General features: G+C 50.4%; 1 protein-coding gene across 1 annotated transcript in view; it reads right to left on the bottom strand.

Moving 5' to 3' along the window:
- Positions 1–3,755: 3,755 nt before the first annotated feature.
- Glp1r (glucagon like peptide 1 receptor) overlaps positions 3,756–19,482 on the bottom strand; it is a 35,586-nt gene continuing 19,859 nt past the window's right edge. The window contains exons 6-13 of the mRNA XM_051152623.1: positions 16,456–16,609; positions 15,476–15,635; positions 10,705–10,765; positions 10,142–10,211; positions 9,936–10,024; positions 9,525–9,663; positions 8,186–8,227; positions 3,756–4,348 (exon numbers count right to left, since the gene is read on the bottom strand). Of these exons, the coding sequence (XP_051008580.1) occupies positions 4,181–4,348; positions 8,186–8,227; positions 9,525–9,663; positions 9,936–10,024; positions 10,142–10,211; positions 10,705–10,765; positions 15,476–15,635; positions 16,456–16,609 (883 nt within the window). The 3' untranslated portion in view covers positions 3,756–4,180. The remainder of the gene's footprint in view (positions 4,349–8,185; positions 8,228–9,524; positions 9,664–9,935; positions 10,025–10,141; positions 10,212–10,704; positions 10,766–15,475; positions 15,636–16,455; positions 16,610–19,482) is intronic.

A 19,482-nucleotide genomic window follows, 5' to 3' on the forward strand; every position in this document is an offset into this window, starting at 1 on the left:
CACTGTATTAGAATTGATGCTAATTTACTTTCCGTTGAATATTTAACATGCCATTTACATAGCTGTCTTAGCAGAATCAATCCCTGTGTTTTATTATTTGAGGATTAAAAAAAAAAAAAATAGTTTGCCTCCTAGGAGTCGAAAGTCGAGTCAGCCCTGTAGATTAGAATCAATTCTGCAGATGGAAAATAAAGCTTTGAAACATATTCTTGCCTTCCCTGAGCACGTTGCAGGCATTAGCGATAATGGGAGCCCTGTCTCTGCATTGGAGGGGTTGCATCTGCCAAACCGCAGCCAGTCCCACTCTGGGTTGTGCAAGCCCGTGACCTTCCTGGTGGAGGAGGGCTGAATCTAGCCCCAGCATCTCCTCAGCGTGGGCTGGAATGCACAGGACAATCACAGGCCCACATAGTGCTCTTTCCTTTGAGTTGCTAAAACACAGCCAGGGCAGGCATGAAGGAAGTGCTGACTCTCCTCGTGTCCTTCAGAACACTGTACCACATCTACTGGCCCAGTTTGTTAGATTGCTCCAAAATTCACAGGGAGCACTAGAGAGGGGGAGATGAAGTCCAGGGTCATCGTTTAGTTTCCTTCAGTTGCTTCACGTCCCTATCAGCACATCTCAAACAAAGAGATGAATCTGGAGAAATGTAAGACAGTAAGGTTCCTATGACTGAAGACTCTGCGCTCCATTTTATAGTATTACAGGGGTTGTGGGAGGGCAGACTGTAACTCTGCTGAGGGTTGAGGAAAGCCTGCCCTGGGGACGTGATAGTTGAGCTGGGGCCCTGGGGATGTGATAGTTGAGCTGGGGCCCTGGGGATGTGATAGTTGAGCTGGGGACGTTATCTACTAGGGGCCTGGCACTGTTTTGGACCCTGATGTTGTAGTGATAAAATAAAACAAAGTCAATAGCAAAAAAAAAAAAAAAATCCCATGACTGCTCCCTCAAATATATCACCAGTCTTGTTCCTATGCAAACCTGCACTCAAGTGTATTTCATCTCTTAATTTGTTTTTGCAGATTCTATTTTATGTATATGTGTATGTGTGTGTTTGTGCAAGTTGTATGCATGCCACATGTGTGCAGGTTCCAGTGGAGGAGGCTAATAGAAGGTGTCGACTTCACCCTGGAGTGGAAGTTACAGCGGGCTGGGAAACTGAGCACAGGTCCTTTCCAAGAGCAGTTTACGTTAACCACTGAACCATCTCTCCAGCGCCCCCTCTTAATTTTAAGAACAAGGGGGGGGGGGCGGTACTAGAGCAGACTATAAGACACACCCTACTTCTTCTCACAACATCTTTACCATGTGATGAGTCCATCCACTTTTGCTTGCTGTTCCATTTCTTCTTCAATATAAATTCCAGGTCACATGAGGACTTGTAGTTGGCCTATCTTGAGTGACCACTTATGCTTTCACCTGGCCTGCCCATGGGCCCAGCTACTCTGGGCAGGCTAGTGCTGTGGCCCCCAGCAAGCCTCTGCAGATTGAAGTCAGGAGGAATTATCAGGATCTTTCCTGCTCGCAGAGTGTCTCAGAACCCCATTAATGTTGTCTTCAGTGGGAGGCGTGCTGGGGCGACTGTAATCGTGTCTGCCTTGAACAAAGTCACTTGAAAGAGAAGGGAGTCCCGCAGGGTAAGCAGTCTGTAAAGTTCAGCGAGTTAGCTGTTGAAGACTTCAGTTCAGCCCCTACCCTGTTCCCAGGAGCTGGCCAGAGTGCTGAAGCCAGCAACCATTGGCAACCACCAGGTGAGCCTTGCTGGCTGCATAGCTCCAATAAAGCCACTAACTTATACCCTACAGGTCAGGATCGTAGCCCCAGGACAGGGTGGGGCAGCCAGAGAGTTCTCAGCAAGTGCCAGGCTTAGACTTATGGCCTGAGGCATGTAAACAGCTAGTGGAATTTCAGGGTACATAACATCGGACGGTTCCCAGACCTGGGGGAGCTATATTTAGCTTAGGCAAGTTTAGAAAGAGCTCAGAGGGAGTGCAGTGGCATTCAAACAAATGTTAATAGTATGGGGCCTCGGAGGAAGGCAAAATTTTCTTCAGCATCAGGAATCTGGAAAGGAAAACCTGCATTATAGATCTTGGGACATGGGCTGTGGCGAGCCTGGGAACCCAGAGTTCCAGAGGGACAAGCACTCCCCACAAAAGCTCCTACTGAGTTGCCCAGGCTCTTTCAACATCTCTCCCCTGGAAAATTTATTTCATGCAGATTATATCTGTCTGTTCCTTTCACTTGTGTAATTAATTATTCTCAAAACTTCCCAATTTATCCCACACTTATTTTTCCACTGTTCCCTGAGTCAAAACAACAAAGAGGTGCCCACTGGGAAAACTGCTCTTTTCTTAGGGAGCAGAGGAACCTGGGCCCACTTCCCCCACTGAACCCCTTTGTCTTGGTCGAGGAGGCAGCTGGGCTGCACGGCTATCTTCTCTCGCCTGAGGTTCCTCTTCCCTATTAACATAGACACAACACTCGGTTGAGGCTGAAGGCTAAGACATTTTCTGCTTGGTATGCTTTATGGCCCATTATTATCTGCCATACATGCCTCATGCCTCTCCAAGGGGCACAGGAGCATGTGCTTAGTGTAAGCATTGGAGAGAGTCTCCCATTTTTGACAGGGCGAGGGAGAGATCAGCCTCATGAGAGAATCCATTTGAAGCCACCCATCCCAATTTCAAAGGCGATCCGGACTCCTAGGAGTCTCTCCAACTCTGGAACCTTCCTTGGGTCTGCGAACACATTGCCTACACCCCCAGGGAGGCAGTCCTTGGGTTTGGGTCTCTGTAATGCTGTCCCCTGCCAGCTTTCTCACAGCAGCCAGTGGGCAGGAGTGATATTTCTCTCCCCCACCCCCCCATTCTATCTGCTGCTCATTATGTGTGGGAGGAGCCTGGAGGTGGGACAGACATTACTTACCAACAACAGTGTGTGGAGGGGTGGGTTGGGGAGGGGAGGGAATCAAATCAATCACTTCCCCCACTTCCCTCAAACATAACAACAGCCATGATCTAGCTCTTCCACTGGTTGGGAGAAATCAGAATTAGATGTTTGAATACACACAGCAGCCATGGCAATAAAGGAAATATATATATATATATATATATATATATATATATATATATATATATATATATGCTCAAAGTGGGAGGATTGCCAAGGTGGGGGGGGGGGGCCAGCCACCATGGCAATACCAGGAACAGTTGGTTTCAATGGAAGAGTCTCTTCTGAAGTCAGAGGACGTGCCCCAATTCTCATATAAGATATAGAATCTAGTCACAGATGAAGTGGGGGGGGTGGGGGTGGCAATTGATCCCTTGTCCCTCTAGATTCACGTCATCAGCACCCCAAGGAGGACATTCTTCAATGCCTCTAGATGAACCCTAGAGGGTATCTGAGCATCTTTACAACAGAACTGAGGGGTCACACACCACATCTGGGCTCCTCACTGCGGTACTTGCCCTAGTATCACGGACACAGCAGAAGCTGAGAACAAAGCAGCTTAAAAGGCGGGGTGAGAAGTGGACACCATCAAAGGCGACCCCTGGGCATTGCCTCAATGCTTATCCTCAACACCACTCACAGCCACTTGTTGTCCCGGCAAAGACAGGATGGTGAGGTGAATGGGCAGACGAAAGAACGCCAGCAGCACAGAGAAACCTTCTCTTTTCATGAGGAAGGCTGGTGCAGGTGGCAACCCCAGCCATGCACAAAGCACAGACTGGCCGCACCGTGCTGCACTTCGTGCTGGCTGAGGGACGAATGGCAGGGTCTCTTGTGGAACTGCATCTCACAAGTCCCAGTTCCACTAATCAGCAATTGCCCTTGAGTGTGAGCCTGGGGTTGATTTGCTGTTCTGTCTGAGGGAACCTCAAGGGCCTGTGGCTTTAACAGGAAGAAGTCCTCCTCATTTTCATTTTAGCAGCAATCGTTTGTCCCTCTCTTCCTGCCATGGTGATTAAATTAGCAGGCTGTCCATGGAGAACATATGCCGATGGTCCCAGGGAGGCGCTGCCCACTTGCCTGTCTGATGGGTTTGGAGAAGGAAAGCAAGGGGCGTGTGTGGTGTGCCTGTGTCCCTCCCCTTCCCTGTCTGTCCCTGGGAGGGTCTCCCACCTGGGATGGCCACCCAGCCAGCATCAAGGACCACAGGAAGGGTGGCACGGAGGCTTAGCTGCAGGAAGTCTGGTAGGTGGCTGCATACACACTGCTACCCACTGTGGCCCCACTGCTCACACTGCTGGTGGGACACTTGAGGGGCTTCATGCTGTTGTCACTCTGGATGCTCAGATGCTCCAACCTCCAGCGTTCCCAGCTCTTCCGAAACTCCATCTGGACCTTCCGTAGGGAAGAAGAAAAAAAAAAAAAAAGAGAGAGAGAGGGAAGCAAAAGCCATCATGCAAACCAACTGCCCACAAAATGGCCCTGTTATTACATTAGCAGAGAAGGGAAAAAATCCACTGGATTATATTAAGAGACACAAGCCAAGGTCTTCAGGCGCCTAAATTAATATCCCAATAAAATTGTTTATTGTTGTCTCCTATTTTTTGCCTCTCCTCTGGAGAGAGATGGGCTTGATGACCTAATTGGCCCTACCCATCTCTAAATTCAGTGATTCAGCTAAGTACCTTTTACAATCCATCACAGTATTATTTAACGGAAGAGAATGAGAGTGAGGGAGAGAGGCTGGGAGAGAGAGAGAGAGAGAGAGGGAGGGAGAGGGAGAGAGAGAGAGAGAGAGAGAGAGAGGGAGGGAGAGAGGAGAGAGAGAGAGAGAGAGAGAGAGAGAGAGAGAGAGAGAGAGAGAGAGAGAGAGAGAGAGAACTGGAGAAGATGGAGTCTCACTTTATAAAGTGCTCTCACAGTGTGGCTTTGACAACTGAACGGGGAAGGCACACCCATGCCTAGCTCTAGTGATGCCCTTGGCAGTCTAAATTCCCTCAGGAGCTTTTGCTTTGTTTTTATTTGGGTCTGGGTTTGGTGTTGTTCGTTTCTTTCTGAAAGAATACATCTCACTTATATAGCCCAGGCTGGTTTCGAACCCTTCACCCTACTAACTCAGCCCATTGAATGCGAGGAATTACAAGCCCAGTTTCCCTTCAGGTTTTCACTCAGTCCTTGAGCACCCCAGGCCAGAGAAGGGGTGAAGAAAGCAAGGAGGATGAGACAAGACCCAGGACTTCCGTGCCCAGCTTTGAACCCATCCCGTTCAGAAATACTGAAGAGAGCTTGGCTGGACAGTCCGCCCAGGTGAGCTCAGCCAACCTGCTTCCTCGTTGTGCTGAGCTCAGCCTTCCCAAGGGGAAGAGACTCCTCAGCAGGGAATGTGCTGGAAGTCAGACTGCTGGGGCAGACAGTTACACAGAACACAGGGCCCTCTGAACCCTCTGGGCTGTGGCTCCATCACGGCCCTGTGACTGGGGTTCCAGAGAGGCCTGTTACAAGCTGCTCAGCACATCCTGAGGGCTGGAGCACTCTTCTGCAGAGGTAATCTCCTTGTCTGCTCTTCCATCCTTGCCACCGGCCTTCCCAATCTAGAACTGTCTGGACTGTGTTCCTTTCAGACCCAAGCCCTCAGGAGGGCCAGAAGCCAGCAGCTGGCTATGTGCAATGTGCTCCTTGCCAATACCTCTCCCTGCCCCTAGGCGAACATTCCTCCTGCACCCTTCCCATGTCATCCACCAAGCCTTAAGCCCAGACAGACGCCCTGTGTGGCCACAAGACATCCCTTACAAGAACTTCTGTGCCGGGTAGAGCTAAGATTACCCAGCACCTGCCTGTCTGGGCATCATGGAGCCCAGGCCTAGAGGGCGAGAGAGGGTCATGGAGCAGGCATTACTTATGGCTGTCCTGCCGGGCGGGCTTGTGTAGTGCACACAGCTGGGATACAGCCCCTGAGCTCAAAGATGGCTCCCTTCTGCACAGCTGCAGGAAAGCAACTCTCTCAGTCTTCTACTTGGAGGAGGGGAAAGAAAACTAGTACACTGAGGCCCAGCCAAACCAACAGGGCTTAGAGCACATGGTTTCTCTTGATCCTGCCTTCCTTGGCACTTTTTCTGAGCCCCCATGGCAGGCCCCAGTCATCATGGTTGTTCTTAAGAACCACTGGCTGCGGGGGATGGTCCAGTCAATGAATTACCTGCTTCAGAAACATGAGGACCTGCATACTGGCTGCTCTTCCAGAGGACCCAGGTTCAATTCCCAGCAACCACACGTGGCTCATGGCCATTGACCATCTATAACTCCATTTCCAGGGGATCTAATGCCTTCCACTGGCCTCCATCGGCTCCAGGAATGCATGTGGTGGTGCCCAGACATGCATGCGGGTAAAACATTTATGTTTTACCAAGACAGGGCTTCTCTGTGTAGTTTGTAGACCAGGTTGGCCTCGAACTCACAATGATCCGCCTGCCTCTGCTTCCCAAGTGCCGGGATTAAAGGTGTGTGCCACTGTGCTGGCTCAGATGTATGAGTCTAGCACTAGAGGGGTATATGTTTGTGTTGGGGGTGGGGGACCAGCTGGACGCCCAGAGATCTAACTCATTGATGAACTCCAGATGTTAGCAAGAATCACTGTCTCAAAACAAGGTGAAGAGTATTTGAGGAAGACACTTGGCACAAGTGCCTGGCCTCCACATGTGTGTGCACACAAGTGTATACACACTCACATCCAAAAAGAAACACCGTCTTAGTAAATACCCGGGGACCAGCCGTCATTACTCAAGGAAAGATGAGGAAGCAGAAGACACATAAATGTTTCCCAGGGCTCAGCCAGGATGAGAGCCCAGGTCTGACTCCAGTGCCTGGCACCAAACCACTGGCTTCCTGCCTGTCACAGCTTTAGCTGGTCTCTGGCCATGTCTCCTCCCCACTTAGCAGAGAGCACTTGAAGGCATGACTACACCTGCCTCCCCTGAGTACCCAGGCTCCCAAGACAGCGCTCGGCACACAGCAGGCACTCGCTGCAGGTTCCTTCAGTGAGTCAAATGAACGGCCACTCAATGCATGGGCCTCTGACACAATGTCCTCGCAGTGATCAGTGAGAGAAACAAAACAAAGAATGACCCTGGGGCTGGTGAGATGGCTCAGTGGGTAAAGGCATTTGCCACCAAGCCTGTGGACCTGAGTTGGATCACCAGCGCCTACACGGAAGAGGGAGAGAATCAATTCCCCCAAGTTGTCTTCTGACCTTCACCTATGGTCTATGGCACATACACGCTGTTAATATCCCAATGAATGAATGATCGGATGAATGAATAATCGGCTGAATGAGTGAATGAATGAATGAATGAATGATCCTGCGTGGCATCTGTTCCATCTAATGTTAACTCTTTCTACACTGAAGCCCAGCATCATATCCTAAGCGCCCTCCCTGACTGGGCTTAGGGTTTGGTAAAGGTTTCTCACCTCAACTGACCTCTGGGTAGAAGAGGAAAAGACGACAAGGCGGCTAGCCTGAAGTCACACAGCTTGGCGGTGCAGAGCAGGATGAGCACTCAGGGCTCCTGAGCTACTTCACGTTGGCCCTCCGACACGAGCCACAGTAAATCCACCGGCGGCCCTCCCCTCCCCTAGTCCCACGCCCCACCAACCAGCAGCTGGTGCAGGCCTTGACAACCACATGAGACCGATGGATGTTAGAGCCATCTTCTCAGGTCACAAGTACCTGGCATTGCCATGGTAACCCCGGGTCTGGAGAACAGCTCTTGTGGGCAGAGGCCACAAGAGTGGCTTGGGCACATGTGTGTTGTATCACTGCAATAAATCAGGTGTGCCCAAGCTGTAACCTAATGGACGCATGCATATTAGGATAGCGACGGATGTGGCCCGGAACATTTGTGGATGACAATGACATATGGCCAGGTCAAAAGGTTGGACACCCCTGCTTGAAATAGTCAACATTAACCCTTTAACGTGAGGCTGGGTCATCCTAAGCTCTTTTTTTCATTTGTGTGTGGTCGGGGTGGGGGGGGGAGGGGGAGGAAGAGAGTGTAGGTGGTGTTTTGAGGGGGAGGCACAGAACAGAATATGTCACCTCGATTTTCAGCCATGGTGAAGGGACTGGAGGTGTTTCAACGAGAAAGACTGCAGAGAGACCCCACGGCATAGCCCCATAGCAACCAATGGCAGCAGTCCCAGAAGGGCCCCCAACACTCATCCCTCCTCAGACCTTACCTCATTGTTGACAAAGCAGTATAAGATAGCCACCATCAGGCCCTGGAAACAAGAGGCACGTTAGCAGGAAGGGAGCCCAAAGGAGGCAACTGGGCGACCATCCCCTGGGTCCCTCTTCTCAAATCAGACAGCCCAGGCAGGTTTTGGAATACTCGAGAGTGTTTTTGTTTTTAATTATGCAAAGCAAATTGTATGAGTGTGAGCGCGCGCGCGCGCGCGCGCGCGTGTGTGTGTGTGTGTGTGTGTGTGTGTGTGTGTGCGTGCGTGCGCACACACTTTGTCTCCATGTATGTCTGTGCACAACACACCTGGTGCCTACAGAAGCCAGATTTTCTAGCACTGGAGTTACAGGTAGTTGTGAGCCACCATGTGGGTGATGGGAGTTGAACTCAGGTCCTCTGCTACAACAGCTCTTAACCACTGAGCCATCCTCTCCAGCAATGGTTTCTTATATTTTTCACCCATGTCGCATCATCTAATGCTAGTGAAGAGGACGAGTTCCTTCCTCTGAGCCTTTGTGACCTCTACGTTGTACGGCTAGTTCTTCTGACCTAAGATATTCCTTCCTTGAAGGGGGAGGAAACGCATAAGACCCAGGAAGGTCACGGAACGTTTAAGACTCAGGAAGTTCAGAAAGGTACAGGTCCCTCCATAGGATTACATGAGCAGTCAGCGGTTGCTGGGGGAAGAGGAGACACCCCTCCACGGAGCTGCCTGCAAATTGTGCAAGGAGCTTCAGGTATGCAACTTTTGTGAGTCACCGCACATTTTCGATAATGCAGCTGGCTCTGAGTCACCTGTGCTCCTGTAACCAACCCCAATAAGCTCATTGGTTCACTAACTAGACTTCAGTGGAATCATCTCTTTGGTTGGCTGTCAGTACTCTCTGTGGGGTGAATAGATGTATATTCATGTGCCCCTAGGAAAAGTCACACAACACCCTATATGCAGATCTTGTTTTAACATCTCCAGGTCTCGGTTTCCAGTTATGTCAAGCAGGGGCAATCTCTCAACTGTGAGTCCTGGGTAGACTGAAAGAATTGTCTGTATAAACTATCTGGCGGGATGCTAGTGGATGGCGGTGCCTTTCTCTAGATGCCCAGATGCCCAGGTCCACATCTGGGAAAGGTTTCTTGTCCTGTGGACTTACAGAGAAGATTGCCATATATGCCCAATTACCTGGGGATACCAACTCTGGCTTTGCTCCAACCTTGTGACCTGGAGTAGGGGGCAGGATTGTTCTCCCAGGCCCCAGCCTATCCATCTGTATGATGCAGGCTGGTACCACCCCTCCCTCCCTTCGGGATATCCCAGGCAAGTGGCCCCAGCACTGAGTCACCTGGAAGGAAGTGAAGGAGAGCTCTGTGAACAGCTTGATGAAGCGTAGGGTTCCTCGGGCATGCTCGTCCATCACAAAGGCAAAGATGACTTCATGTGTCCCCAGAAGGGGGATGAGTGTCAAAGTGGACTTGGCAAGTCTGGAGAGAGGGTGAGACCGCTTGTGTCATTCTGGGCTTGTGTCCAGACTACTCTTTCAAAATACCCTGGACAGGCTAGGCTGTCTGGATGTGAGGGATGGGGGTAGAGGTCAGAGGTCAAGACTTCAAGATGAAGGGAAAGCTTAGGGGTTGCAAACCAGGCTTGGATTGGAAAAGAGCACTACATGGGGCTCCAAACAGAGTCCCCCAAGATTCTCTCTCTGATGGAAGGGAAGGCTGAGGACACCCCTGCAGCCAGCTTGGTTAAGCACCTGCATTTGATGTCAGTCTTGCACATGAGATTAGCCTTCAGTTTGGATACCACGATGCAGATGACCCGGATGAAAATGAGAAAGTTGACCTGCAGAGGACAGGGACAGGAGGCTGGGACCTTTCATTCTTTTCCAGGTCATTAGCCTGGTCCCACCCAGCTCGGGCCCACCAGCTTCCACCCTCCCCCCCCAATCCTGTCTCTCACCCCAATAGCAAAGAGAATGGGCAGCCGGATGATGAGCCAGTAGTTCATGTTGGAGTTCCTGGTCCAGCAGCTGGGGAGGAGGAGAGAGGTATACAAGCCCTCCAGCTAGACTCACAGAGACCCTGGTGGCTAGTGCAAGACAAAGCCACAAGTGTACAAGGCCAAGCAAAGGGCTACACTCAGCCACAGACCCATGAAGAGCCCTGCAAGTACATCCTATACCCCATCCCCAAGTCCTCAACACGCGGTCACACACAGAGTTGCCCATGCCCCTCCCCCATCTTCACAGACCTCTGCAAACAGTGACATGCACACCCAGAATTACACACAAAACAACAGGCGATTCACTCCAATGCCCATAAAAAGCCACCAAGAAGACACCATGGACTACAAAAGCCAGCGGTGTTGATCACCATACCAGGCTAGGCAAGTTCGGGAAGAGGAGATTAGGGACTAAATTCATATGCTAAACTCCTGCTGACCCCAGAGTTCTCCCCCAGCAGGGTTCAAGAACCCCAGGGACAAGACCCCAGCACATCACTCCCCTGCAGCAGGACACTCACCCCTCATCCTCATAGAGGTATTTGACAACGCCCCAGGGGATTACAAACAGCAGAGGGACACCTAGAAGAGGGAGGGAAAGACAAGAGAGAAGAGCTGGCAGGACAGAGCTGCTGACACAGTGGCCAGGTCTTCTCCACACCCCAGACCCCTCACACCCCCTTCTTGGCCCTAAAACAGGCTGGTCCGGGTGCTTGGGAGGATGAAGGTGCAGGGTCTACACTCATGCGCCACGTTCATCCTTACAGAGTTCTTCATGGTCCAGCCCCTCCCGTGTGCCAGGCCCACTATCACGATTTGCCTCCAGAGTCTTGGCTGTTAGACAATTGAGTAGCACAGGATTAGTACACATGATGAGGAGGACATGCTTGACAAGGAAGGGACCAGGGAATCTCTATGATGCTCCGTCCTCCCTTTCTCCAGCCCATATGTCCAGCTCAGGCCACTCCTTGAGGGGACAGAAGACCCCTCAGATACATGCTCCCTCCCCCATGCACTTGTCAGATGCCTAGAAAAGAGACATACTCCTATCCCAGCTGCACAGAAGCCTACACAATCAACAAGGCAGCAGTAAGACTTCCCAGTGAATGCTTAGGATCTCGGTAAGCATCAGTGTGTTGCTAGTAGGTGGGGGAGTCTTGAGAAGACAGGGTCTGTTGGGCAGTCCTTCCCAAAGGAGACTTTTGGGACCCTAGCCTGTCAGGTCTCTCATTTTTGCTTCCTCAAATGAGGTGGGCTATTTACTACTCTCTATGCACCCCACCACTGCAATATGGCAGCCCCACAAGAGGGCCAAAGCTATGGATCTGCCTAATCTTTGACTTAAACCTGCAGAACAGTGATCTTATTTCCAAACATTTTCTCTTTATGATAACCATGTTGCAGGTGTTTTGTTATGGCAATGCACAGCTGACTAACACAACTTATAGAGAGCCATTTAGATTGCCCCTAGCAATTACTAGTTCTTGGTATTCCTGTTGTTGTTGTTGTTGAGACAAGGTCTCAAGTAGTCCAAACTTGCCTAAAACTTTCTATAAGGTCAAACTCCTAATCTTCCATCTACTTCCTAAATGCTAAGATTATAGACTTGTGGTTTCTCTCCATCTAGTTGGGGGAAGGGCGTTGTCATGTCAAGAGTTCTATCTGACTCCTGCCTACAGCCCTGTGAGCTTGGACATAGATTTCCCCCAATCAGACCCTGGATGACAGCAGCTCTGACAAACAGACAGACAGACAAAGCCAGCTGGAGATTCCGCGTCAGGGATGGGCAGCCATGTTGAACTCAAGCCTTTTGAGCAGGGGAACTGTGGGGCAGTAGTTTGATACTATAAGTGGCAAGGGTCAGAGGTCATTATTAAACAGCAATGGACTCATGGTCCAGCTGGTGTCTAAGGTCTACAGGGTAGAGCCAGGAGCCTTACTCATCCCCAGAGCTCAGTCTGTGATGGTTAACTGGCAGGCACGCTGTTCATCCTTTTATGGCAGATGAGGTAAACCAGAAGGAAAGAACACAGGTAGGAGCAGATCTGGGGCTGCAACCCTGACACTCATTCCAGCCACCCTCAGTGGCTTCTGCATCAGTGTTCTCATTGCTTGCCTCCTACCTATGCCTTTCTCAAGTTGGTCATGCACATGTATGAAGTAGGACAGAGGGTACATATGAAGGTGTGTGGACACAGGTTTCATGTGTGTGGGTAGGGTCCATGCACGTGCATATGTGGATTTAGGACATCTCTCCCAAGTGTATACTCCCCAGGCTGAATTACTTTGTGACCTTTCCAACTGCCACTATCAGTGTCCTTAGTCACTGGTGCTCACACAGTCATAGGTGTCGAGCAACTTGTGTGTCTGGATCTCTGCACTGGCCCATGATTCAGAGAGGGGAGGGGGACCCAACAGTGTACACCTGGCCAGCGTTCATCAGATCTCCCCTGCTGGTCCATTTACTTCTTTTACTATTACTATTGTTTAAACGTTTTATTACATTCATTGTGTGTGTGTGTGTGTGTGTGTGTGTGTGTGTGTGTGTCCCTGTCTATATTCAAGGGTGTGTGTGTGTAAAAGTCTACATACTCAAGCATGTGATAGCCAGAGGACAACCTCAGGCATCATTCCTAAGGCTCTGTCTATTTGCTTTTTGAGTCAGGGTCTCTCACTAGGAACCTGACGTTTACCTGTTAGGTTGAACTGGTTGGCCAGTAGTCTTGAGCATCTGTCTGTTTCTGTCTCCCTAGCACTGGAATTACAAGCCTGTGTCATCACTTCTTTGTGTGAGTTCTAGGGAATCGAACTCCAGTCTTTATAACAGTGCAGTAAGCAGCTCCATCGAGTGAGCTATCTCTCTCTCTCTCCCTACCCTGTTTATTTTCACACAGATCAGCCATTCTAACATATAACCATATATAACATATAACATATAAACAGGCTTTCATTGGACTGAACAAAATAATGGGTGGCCTAGGAGGGGCCTGGGGCATATCACACACTCTGTCCCATAGAATATGCCCAATAGGAGAGAATAAATATTATCAGTGAGTGAAGGGACCGCCCCCCCCTCTAGACAAGAACATGCAATTTCTTGGGCCACACATTGTACAGGAACTTCCAATGTGTGTCCTCCATCAGCTGTGGTTCTTTCTCTCTGAGACTGCACTCCAGTATGAGAGAGCGTGCTCGTGTCACCAGCCGGCTCCGACGAGCTTTGTTCATTCCTTAACACCTGGTGAACAAAGTCCTTGTAACGAAACAGGAGCACAGCCCTACCACCTGCCGAGGTGAGATACTCCTTGCAGGCTCTAAGACGCTAGGACAAGCTAGGGGAAGAAGGTCAGGTCCTGGGAAGTCATGTCTTCCCACTATGGCGTAGCTCCCTTCAGAGGATGGGCAGTTGCTCACGGATGACAGCACAGGTTGTATACCTTTCAGGGCATTCCCACAGTCGCATCGGTCTTCTGGTTCAGCTGCACAGGAAGTCACAAGTTGCTCCCCAGCATCCTTACTTGGGCTAGACTTCCTGACAGGGCTATAGAGCCTGTAGGTCTCTATGACTCTTTCTTTTCTCTCTGACTCCTTCTTTCCTCCACCTCAGTTCCTCAAGAAAAGGTGTTCTGACTGGGGAAGATGTCCCCAAGATGAGCCCTGAGGTAGGCTAGGCAAGATAGACCTGTCACCCTTCTCCCGTCTCCTTCTTGGAGACTTCCGGAACACCATATGTCTCCACTGACCCCTACCGCTCCCTTCTTTTCTGCACACACCCCTTTGATTGGCCCTACCCTTGGGTTGCTATGGCGACAGATACAAACAGCGCTGATGTTATTTCCCAGAAATGGACAGACACTATCCGTCCCACACACAAAGGAAGTCCTTTCCTGAGTTCTCCTTAATGGTCTGTCCCTGCACCCCCTTAGGGAGCATCAGTATGCTCAAAGGGACTGCCTGGCAGGATGGAGAGGCCTAGGAAGGAAGGAAAGATCTAGTAGGACGGGCTGGGTCTTGGAGGAGGAGGGAGAAAAAGGACCATCAGGGATTTCTGTGCTCATTTTTATCTGTATAAAGACCTAATCCTGCTCAGCAGAACCAACAGGGGATCGAGGGGAAAGCAGATGCCAAGACTGGCGTTTGGCAAAGAGGTAACAAGGCCCAGAGCCAGGAAGCTAGGAGCCTCTTGTGACCCAGTGCCTGCTCTGTTGCTCTCCGGGTCTTAGAGACCTTAATACTTGGGCCACACTAAACCCCATTAGAGTTCCTCGGCACTGAGGTGGCTTAGCAGCCCCAGAAGAAATAAGCAGGGTGCAAGGAGAGTGCGGAGAGGCTGAGAGGGCCAGAGAGCAGGCAGAGAGGGCCTGAGGCAACGTTCTGGAGCCTTGCATGAGGAGGATGCTCTCAGCATCAAGCAGCATTTTGGAAGGACTGCAGCAGGACCAGGATGAGAAAACACAGTCCTCGTGACTAAGCTGAGACGTCTCTGGAAAGCTAAGGCTGGAGGGACCGGAATAGCTCCAGGGATTGAAGTATGGCACAAGGAAGAAAGCTCAAGGGCAGCTCAAGGAGAACTGAGCACAGGTCTGTCCTCTGATCTGTCCCAAGTAGAGGTATCCAGTGCTCCCTCTAGGAGGGACTGTCCCCATCTGTATCCCTGCTACCGAAGGATTCCAACCTGCCCAACCCCATTCCAACCGAACTGCAACACCCCCACCCCCTACGGCGCCCTCCAGGAGACTCCCATGTGGCGAGAGGTGGAAACACAACCAGAAATGTTCCAGCAAAAAAAAAAGGGACAATGGTACTCAGTAGACTTTTTTGGCTAGAACATTTCCAGCTGGGCTCCATGCAAGTCCGCAGTCCACCCCTTTCATTGGCTGGTCGCTCCTCCCAGCTTGGCTCTCTCCTGAGCCCTTCCCTTCACCAGCACAACAGCATCCTATCTTAGCCCGTGCCCTGTTCACTTGCCTACCCCTTGTCTGCCGTGAGGCCCAGGATGTAATGTCTCCCACTGGACCTCAGGTTGCCCTGCACTGGGTATAAAACACTCTCCCATAGGATTTCAGCAGAAAAGGTACTTGAAGACAGTGTCTTGACTTCTAGTGGTGTGATGGCAAGGCTAAGGGTTGGCAGTGGGGGCATAGGGCTGATGCGTGGCCATATGAGAGTAGAAGCATCTACTAAGAAAGGAGATTTATTTAAAAAAAAAAAAAAAAAAAGGTAGGGTAGGGTCTTCCACCCTTGCTGTAGGTCCCCCATGGAGGTGGTGAGGTGAACGACGGTTGGCCTTACCCCAGCCTACACTCAGGTACAGCATGAAGAGGCGCTGCTCCGAGAACACTGAGAAGGCCAGCAGCGTGTACAGGTACACACCCTCCACCAGCAGCCAGTAGTAGTTGGCCGCCACACAGTACTGCATGAGCAGGAACACCAGGCGGCATCCTAGAGAGTCCTAGGGGCAAAGAAGAGACCCGTGGGACGAGCAGCCCTGCCTCCCGCCCCTCCTGTCCCTCCTGCCACTCCTCACTGGCCTGGCCTGGCCACTGTCCTGCCATGGTTAACTTAACGCGGGATGACGGAGCTTTCATTCGGCCGGGGCTACTGCTGGGAACTCTCTCTGCTTTGGTTCGCTGAAGAAAGCACCTGCTATTGCCCTCATGCTGGGAGGAGACCTGAGCCCTGGAGAAGTTGTGTGAAGGGTCTCGGTTTGTGCATTAACTAGTATGTGGTAGAGCTGGGATTCAAACGCAGGTCTGTATGCAAAGAACTCCGTGTGTCAGACTGAACCTGCCATGGCGGAGTCTCTTACCTGTCCCAGGTAGACTGCCTCCTCCGTCAGACTAGGGGCTCCATGTGTTGAACAGCCCCGTCCATCACACTAGGGACTCCCCATGGTGGAATGAATGTCTCTTTTATCAGACTTTCCTCACACTACGCCTCCCAGCGTAGGTAGGCTACCTCTCACATCAGACTAGGGGTTTCCCATAATGAACTGACTTCTCCCACCAGACTAGGAACTCGCCAAATTGGAATGTTTCTCTCATCACACTAGGGGCTCCCCATGGTGTAGTGCCTCTCCCGTAAGACTAGGAGTTTCCCATGGTAGACTCCCATAACATAGGGACACCCCTCATCCCCTAGGGACGGCCTGTCCCATTATACAGGGGCTCCCCAAGGCTAAGTCTGAGCCACTCTTGCTTTTACCCATCCCAGGCTTATGCAGTGGACTCCTTCACCAACGCCCTCCCCTTCCCAGGCTCCCTGGGACACACCTGGTAGGAGAGGAGCCCATCCCACTGGTGCTGCTGGGCAGCCGTGCTGTACATCCACTTGAGGGCAGCATCCTTGATGAAGACGGACAGTGCACGGAGGATGAAGGATGCAAACAGGTTCAGGTGGATGTAGTTCCGGGTGCAGTGCAAGTGTCTAAGGGAGAAAACAGGGCCCTTCCCTGGCAAGGCGGCCAGCACCGGGCCCTCTGGCCAGCACCGGCTCTCTGGCCAGCCCACAAACACATCAGGCATGTGCCCATCTCTGGATTATATTCGCATCTTCACATCTTCCTTCCTCTGAGAATGCCCTTCTTCTTCATAGCCTTGAAAATCCCCGATGCCTTGCCTGTGTAAGAGGCCCTCAACCGGGCAGTCACCGCCCGCTCCCAGCCCATACTTTCCCCTTGGCTGTGATGCCTTCTTTCATACAGTTATGTGTAACCAAAGCAATTATGTGTCAGGATCAGTCTTCCCAATAGGAGTTTTGATTCTTTAGGCCAGGACGTTTCTGGACTGCAGAGTGGGTCTGAGGCACATGGTGGAAATTCAGAAGGAATTGAGTAGAGTGTCAGTAGACTTTCCAGTAAAAAACAAAAATGAAAACAAAAACAAAAAACATGTAGCAGGGCTGAGGGGATGACTCAGTGGGGAAGAGTGTGGTACAAGTGTGAGGGCCTCAGTTCAGATCCCCAGCAAGTGTGCACACCTCAGTGCTGGGGTAGGGGTAGGGCATAGAGACCAGGAGATTGCTAGAGTTTGCTGGCTGCCACCCTAGCTCAAGCAAATAAGATCAGAATGACAGAACGGGACATACAATATTTTTTTCTGGCTTCTGCATGCTTGGTATACAATCTATGTGCAGAGCATGCACATACATACTTACACAGACACACACACAGAAAATCTAAGGGCACTTCATTTGATAAAGGCCATCTCCCAACAAAAGCCAAAATCATTCTTTCTTTCCTGAGACAGGGTTTCTCTGTTTAGGTTTTTTGAGACAGGGTCTCTCTGTGTAGCCTTGGCTGTCCTGGACTCCTTTTGTAGACCAGGCTGGCCTCGAACTCACAGCGATCCGCCTGCCTCGGCCTCTCTGAGCCCTTAATGGAGAAACTTGGCAGCTATTTCCTTTAAATTCAGCAGCCGTGCTTCTAATGGCTATTCTACAGATCTGACCACCGCAACAGGGCCATGGTAGAGGTGAACCAGAGCTGCTTACGGCTTAGAGAGGGTGTCTTCAGTGAGACCCCCAGAACAATGCACAGATGAACTATAGCAACTAAAGAGTCCAGCAACAGCTTCCCCGACACATTCTAGCAATGCGCAATAAAAGGAAATTGAAGACTCATTCATAAGATTCTATCTGATTTCCCAAAACTATCTCTAACAAGAGAGTGGGTAAGATCATTACGGGCAACGTTGGCTGAAAATTACTAGAGACGTCTTTAAATGAGTGGGAAATACATAGTCACACTGTACTTATGACCAGAAATGCCACTGTCACTGTCCCGTGTTAAGTAATGGATTCAAAGCAGCTGTAATAAAATGACAACTTTTTTCATGGTACTTAAAAAATTTACAAAGCATAGCTAAAGGTCAGGAACAGTGTAAGTGGCCAAGAGGCGCTTTCCTATAATCCCAGCACATGGAAGGCTGAAGCAGGGTGACCAGGAGTTCTAAGCCAGCCTCAGCTCCATAGCAAGTTCAAAGCTAGCCTAGATTCCATGAGACTCTGTCTCAAAACAATCAACACACGAAAAGCAATCAAGACACAGGAGTCTTTGTTGTGAGAGAGTTAGCATTCCTCTGTGTGAATGTAAGTATGATGCCTGTGCATATGTGTGCATGTTCATGTGTGTGAGTGTGAGTGCACGTGCCAAGGTCAGAAGATAACCTCAGGTGCTGATCCTCCCTTCCCACCTTGTTTGAGACACTCTCGTTCTCCACTCCCCACAGCAGGCTGGCCGGCCCCTGAGCTTGGGTATTCCTGTCTCTGCCTTCTGTGCCTGCAGGAGCACCAGGTCACAAACACATGCCACTGACCACATCTGGCTTCCCGTGGGTTCTGGGCATGCAAACTCGGGTTCTCACACTGCATAGTGTGTGTGTTTACCTCCCCAGGCTATATCCATTGCCAGAGAGCCATGATTTATTTTTACTTCCCCTTTAAAAAAAAAGCATTATTACAGCTGGGCATGGTGGTGCACACCTATAATCCCACTCGGATAGGCAGAGGCAAATGGATCTCTGTGAGTTCTTAGCCAGCCTGGTCTATAAAGAAAGTCCGGGACAGCCAAGGCTACACAGAGAAAACCCATCTTGGGAAAAAAAAAACCACATTATTACATTAATTTATTTTATGAATATATAGTATATATGTATATGTTTGAGCCCACACATGCATGAACACTTGTGTGGTGGCCAGAGATGTGGGAATGAATTTGGAGGAGTCAGTTCTTTCCTTTCACTGTGGATTCCAGGGATCAAACTCAGGGCAGCGGGCTTGGCAGCAGGAACCTTCACTAGCTGAACCAACTTGCTGGCCCGAGACCTTAAATTTCTAATAAATCTTCAGGAGGGAGACAAGGCGCTGTGGTTTGGCAATAGGATAGATGAACAGACCAAGAGAGAAAGATGCAAACAACAAAAACCAAATTCCAGGGATCCTTGTGTCAAAAACCAAGGCTATTGGCAAAGAGACAGTACAGTGGTGTGTATGTGAGTGTGTATAAATGTGTATGCATGAGTGGGCATGTGTGCAAGTGAGTGTGTATGTGCATGCATATGTGTGCCTGCGTGTGTGTGCACAAGTGTGTGTATATGTGCATGAATATGTGTGCCTGTGTGTGTGTGTGTGTGTGTGTGTGTGTGTGTGTGTGTGTGAAATCCCTGTTTTTCACCTTATTGACATAAACTTAGTTCCAGGTGGACTAAAGAACCAAAGGGCAGAGCAAGACTCTGTGGCTTCTCGAGGGAACGGATGTGAGCGGCTTTGTAACCATAGGAGAAGAAAAGCGTGTCTGCAGG

This window comes from Acomys russatus, chromosome 11 (assembly GCF_903995435.1).
Source record: "Acomys russatus chromosome 11, mAcoRus1.1, whole genome shotgun sequence".
NCBI classification, from domain to species: domain Eukaryota; kingdom Metazoa; phylum Chordata; class Mammalia; order Rodentia; family Muridae; genus Acomys; species Acomys russatus.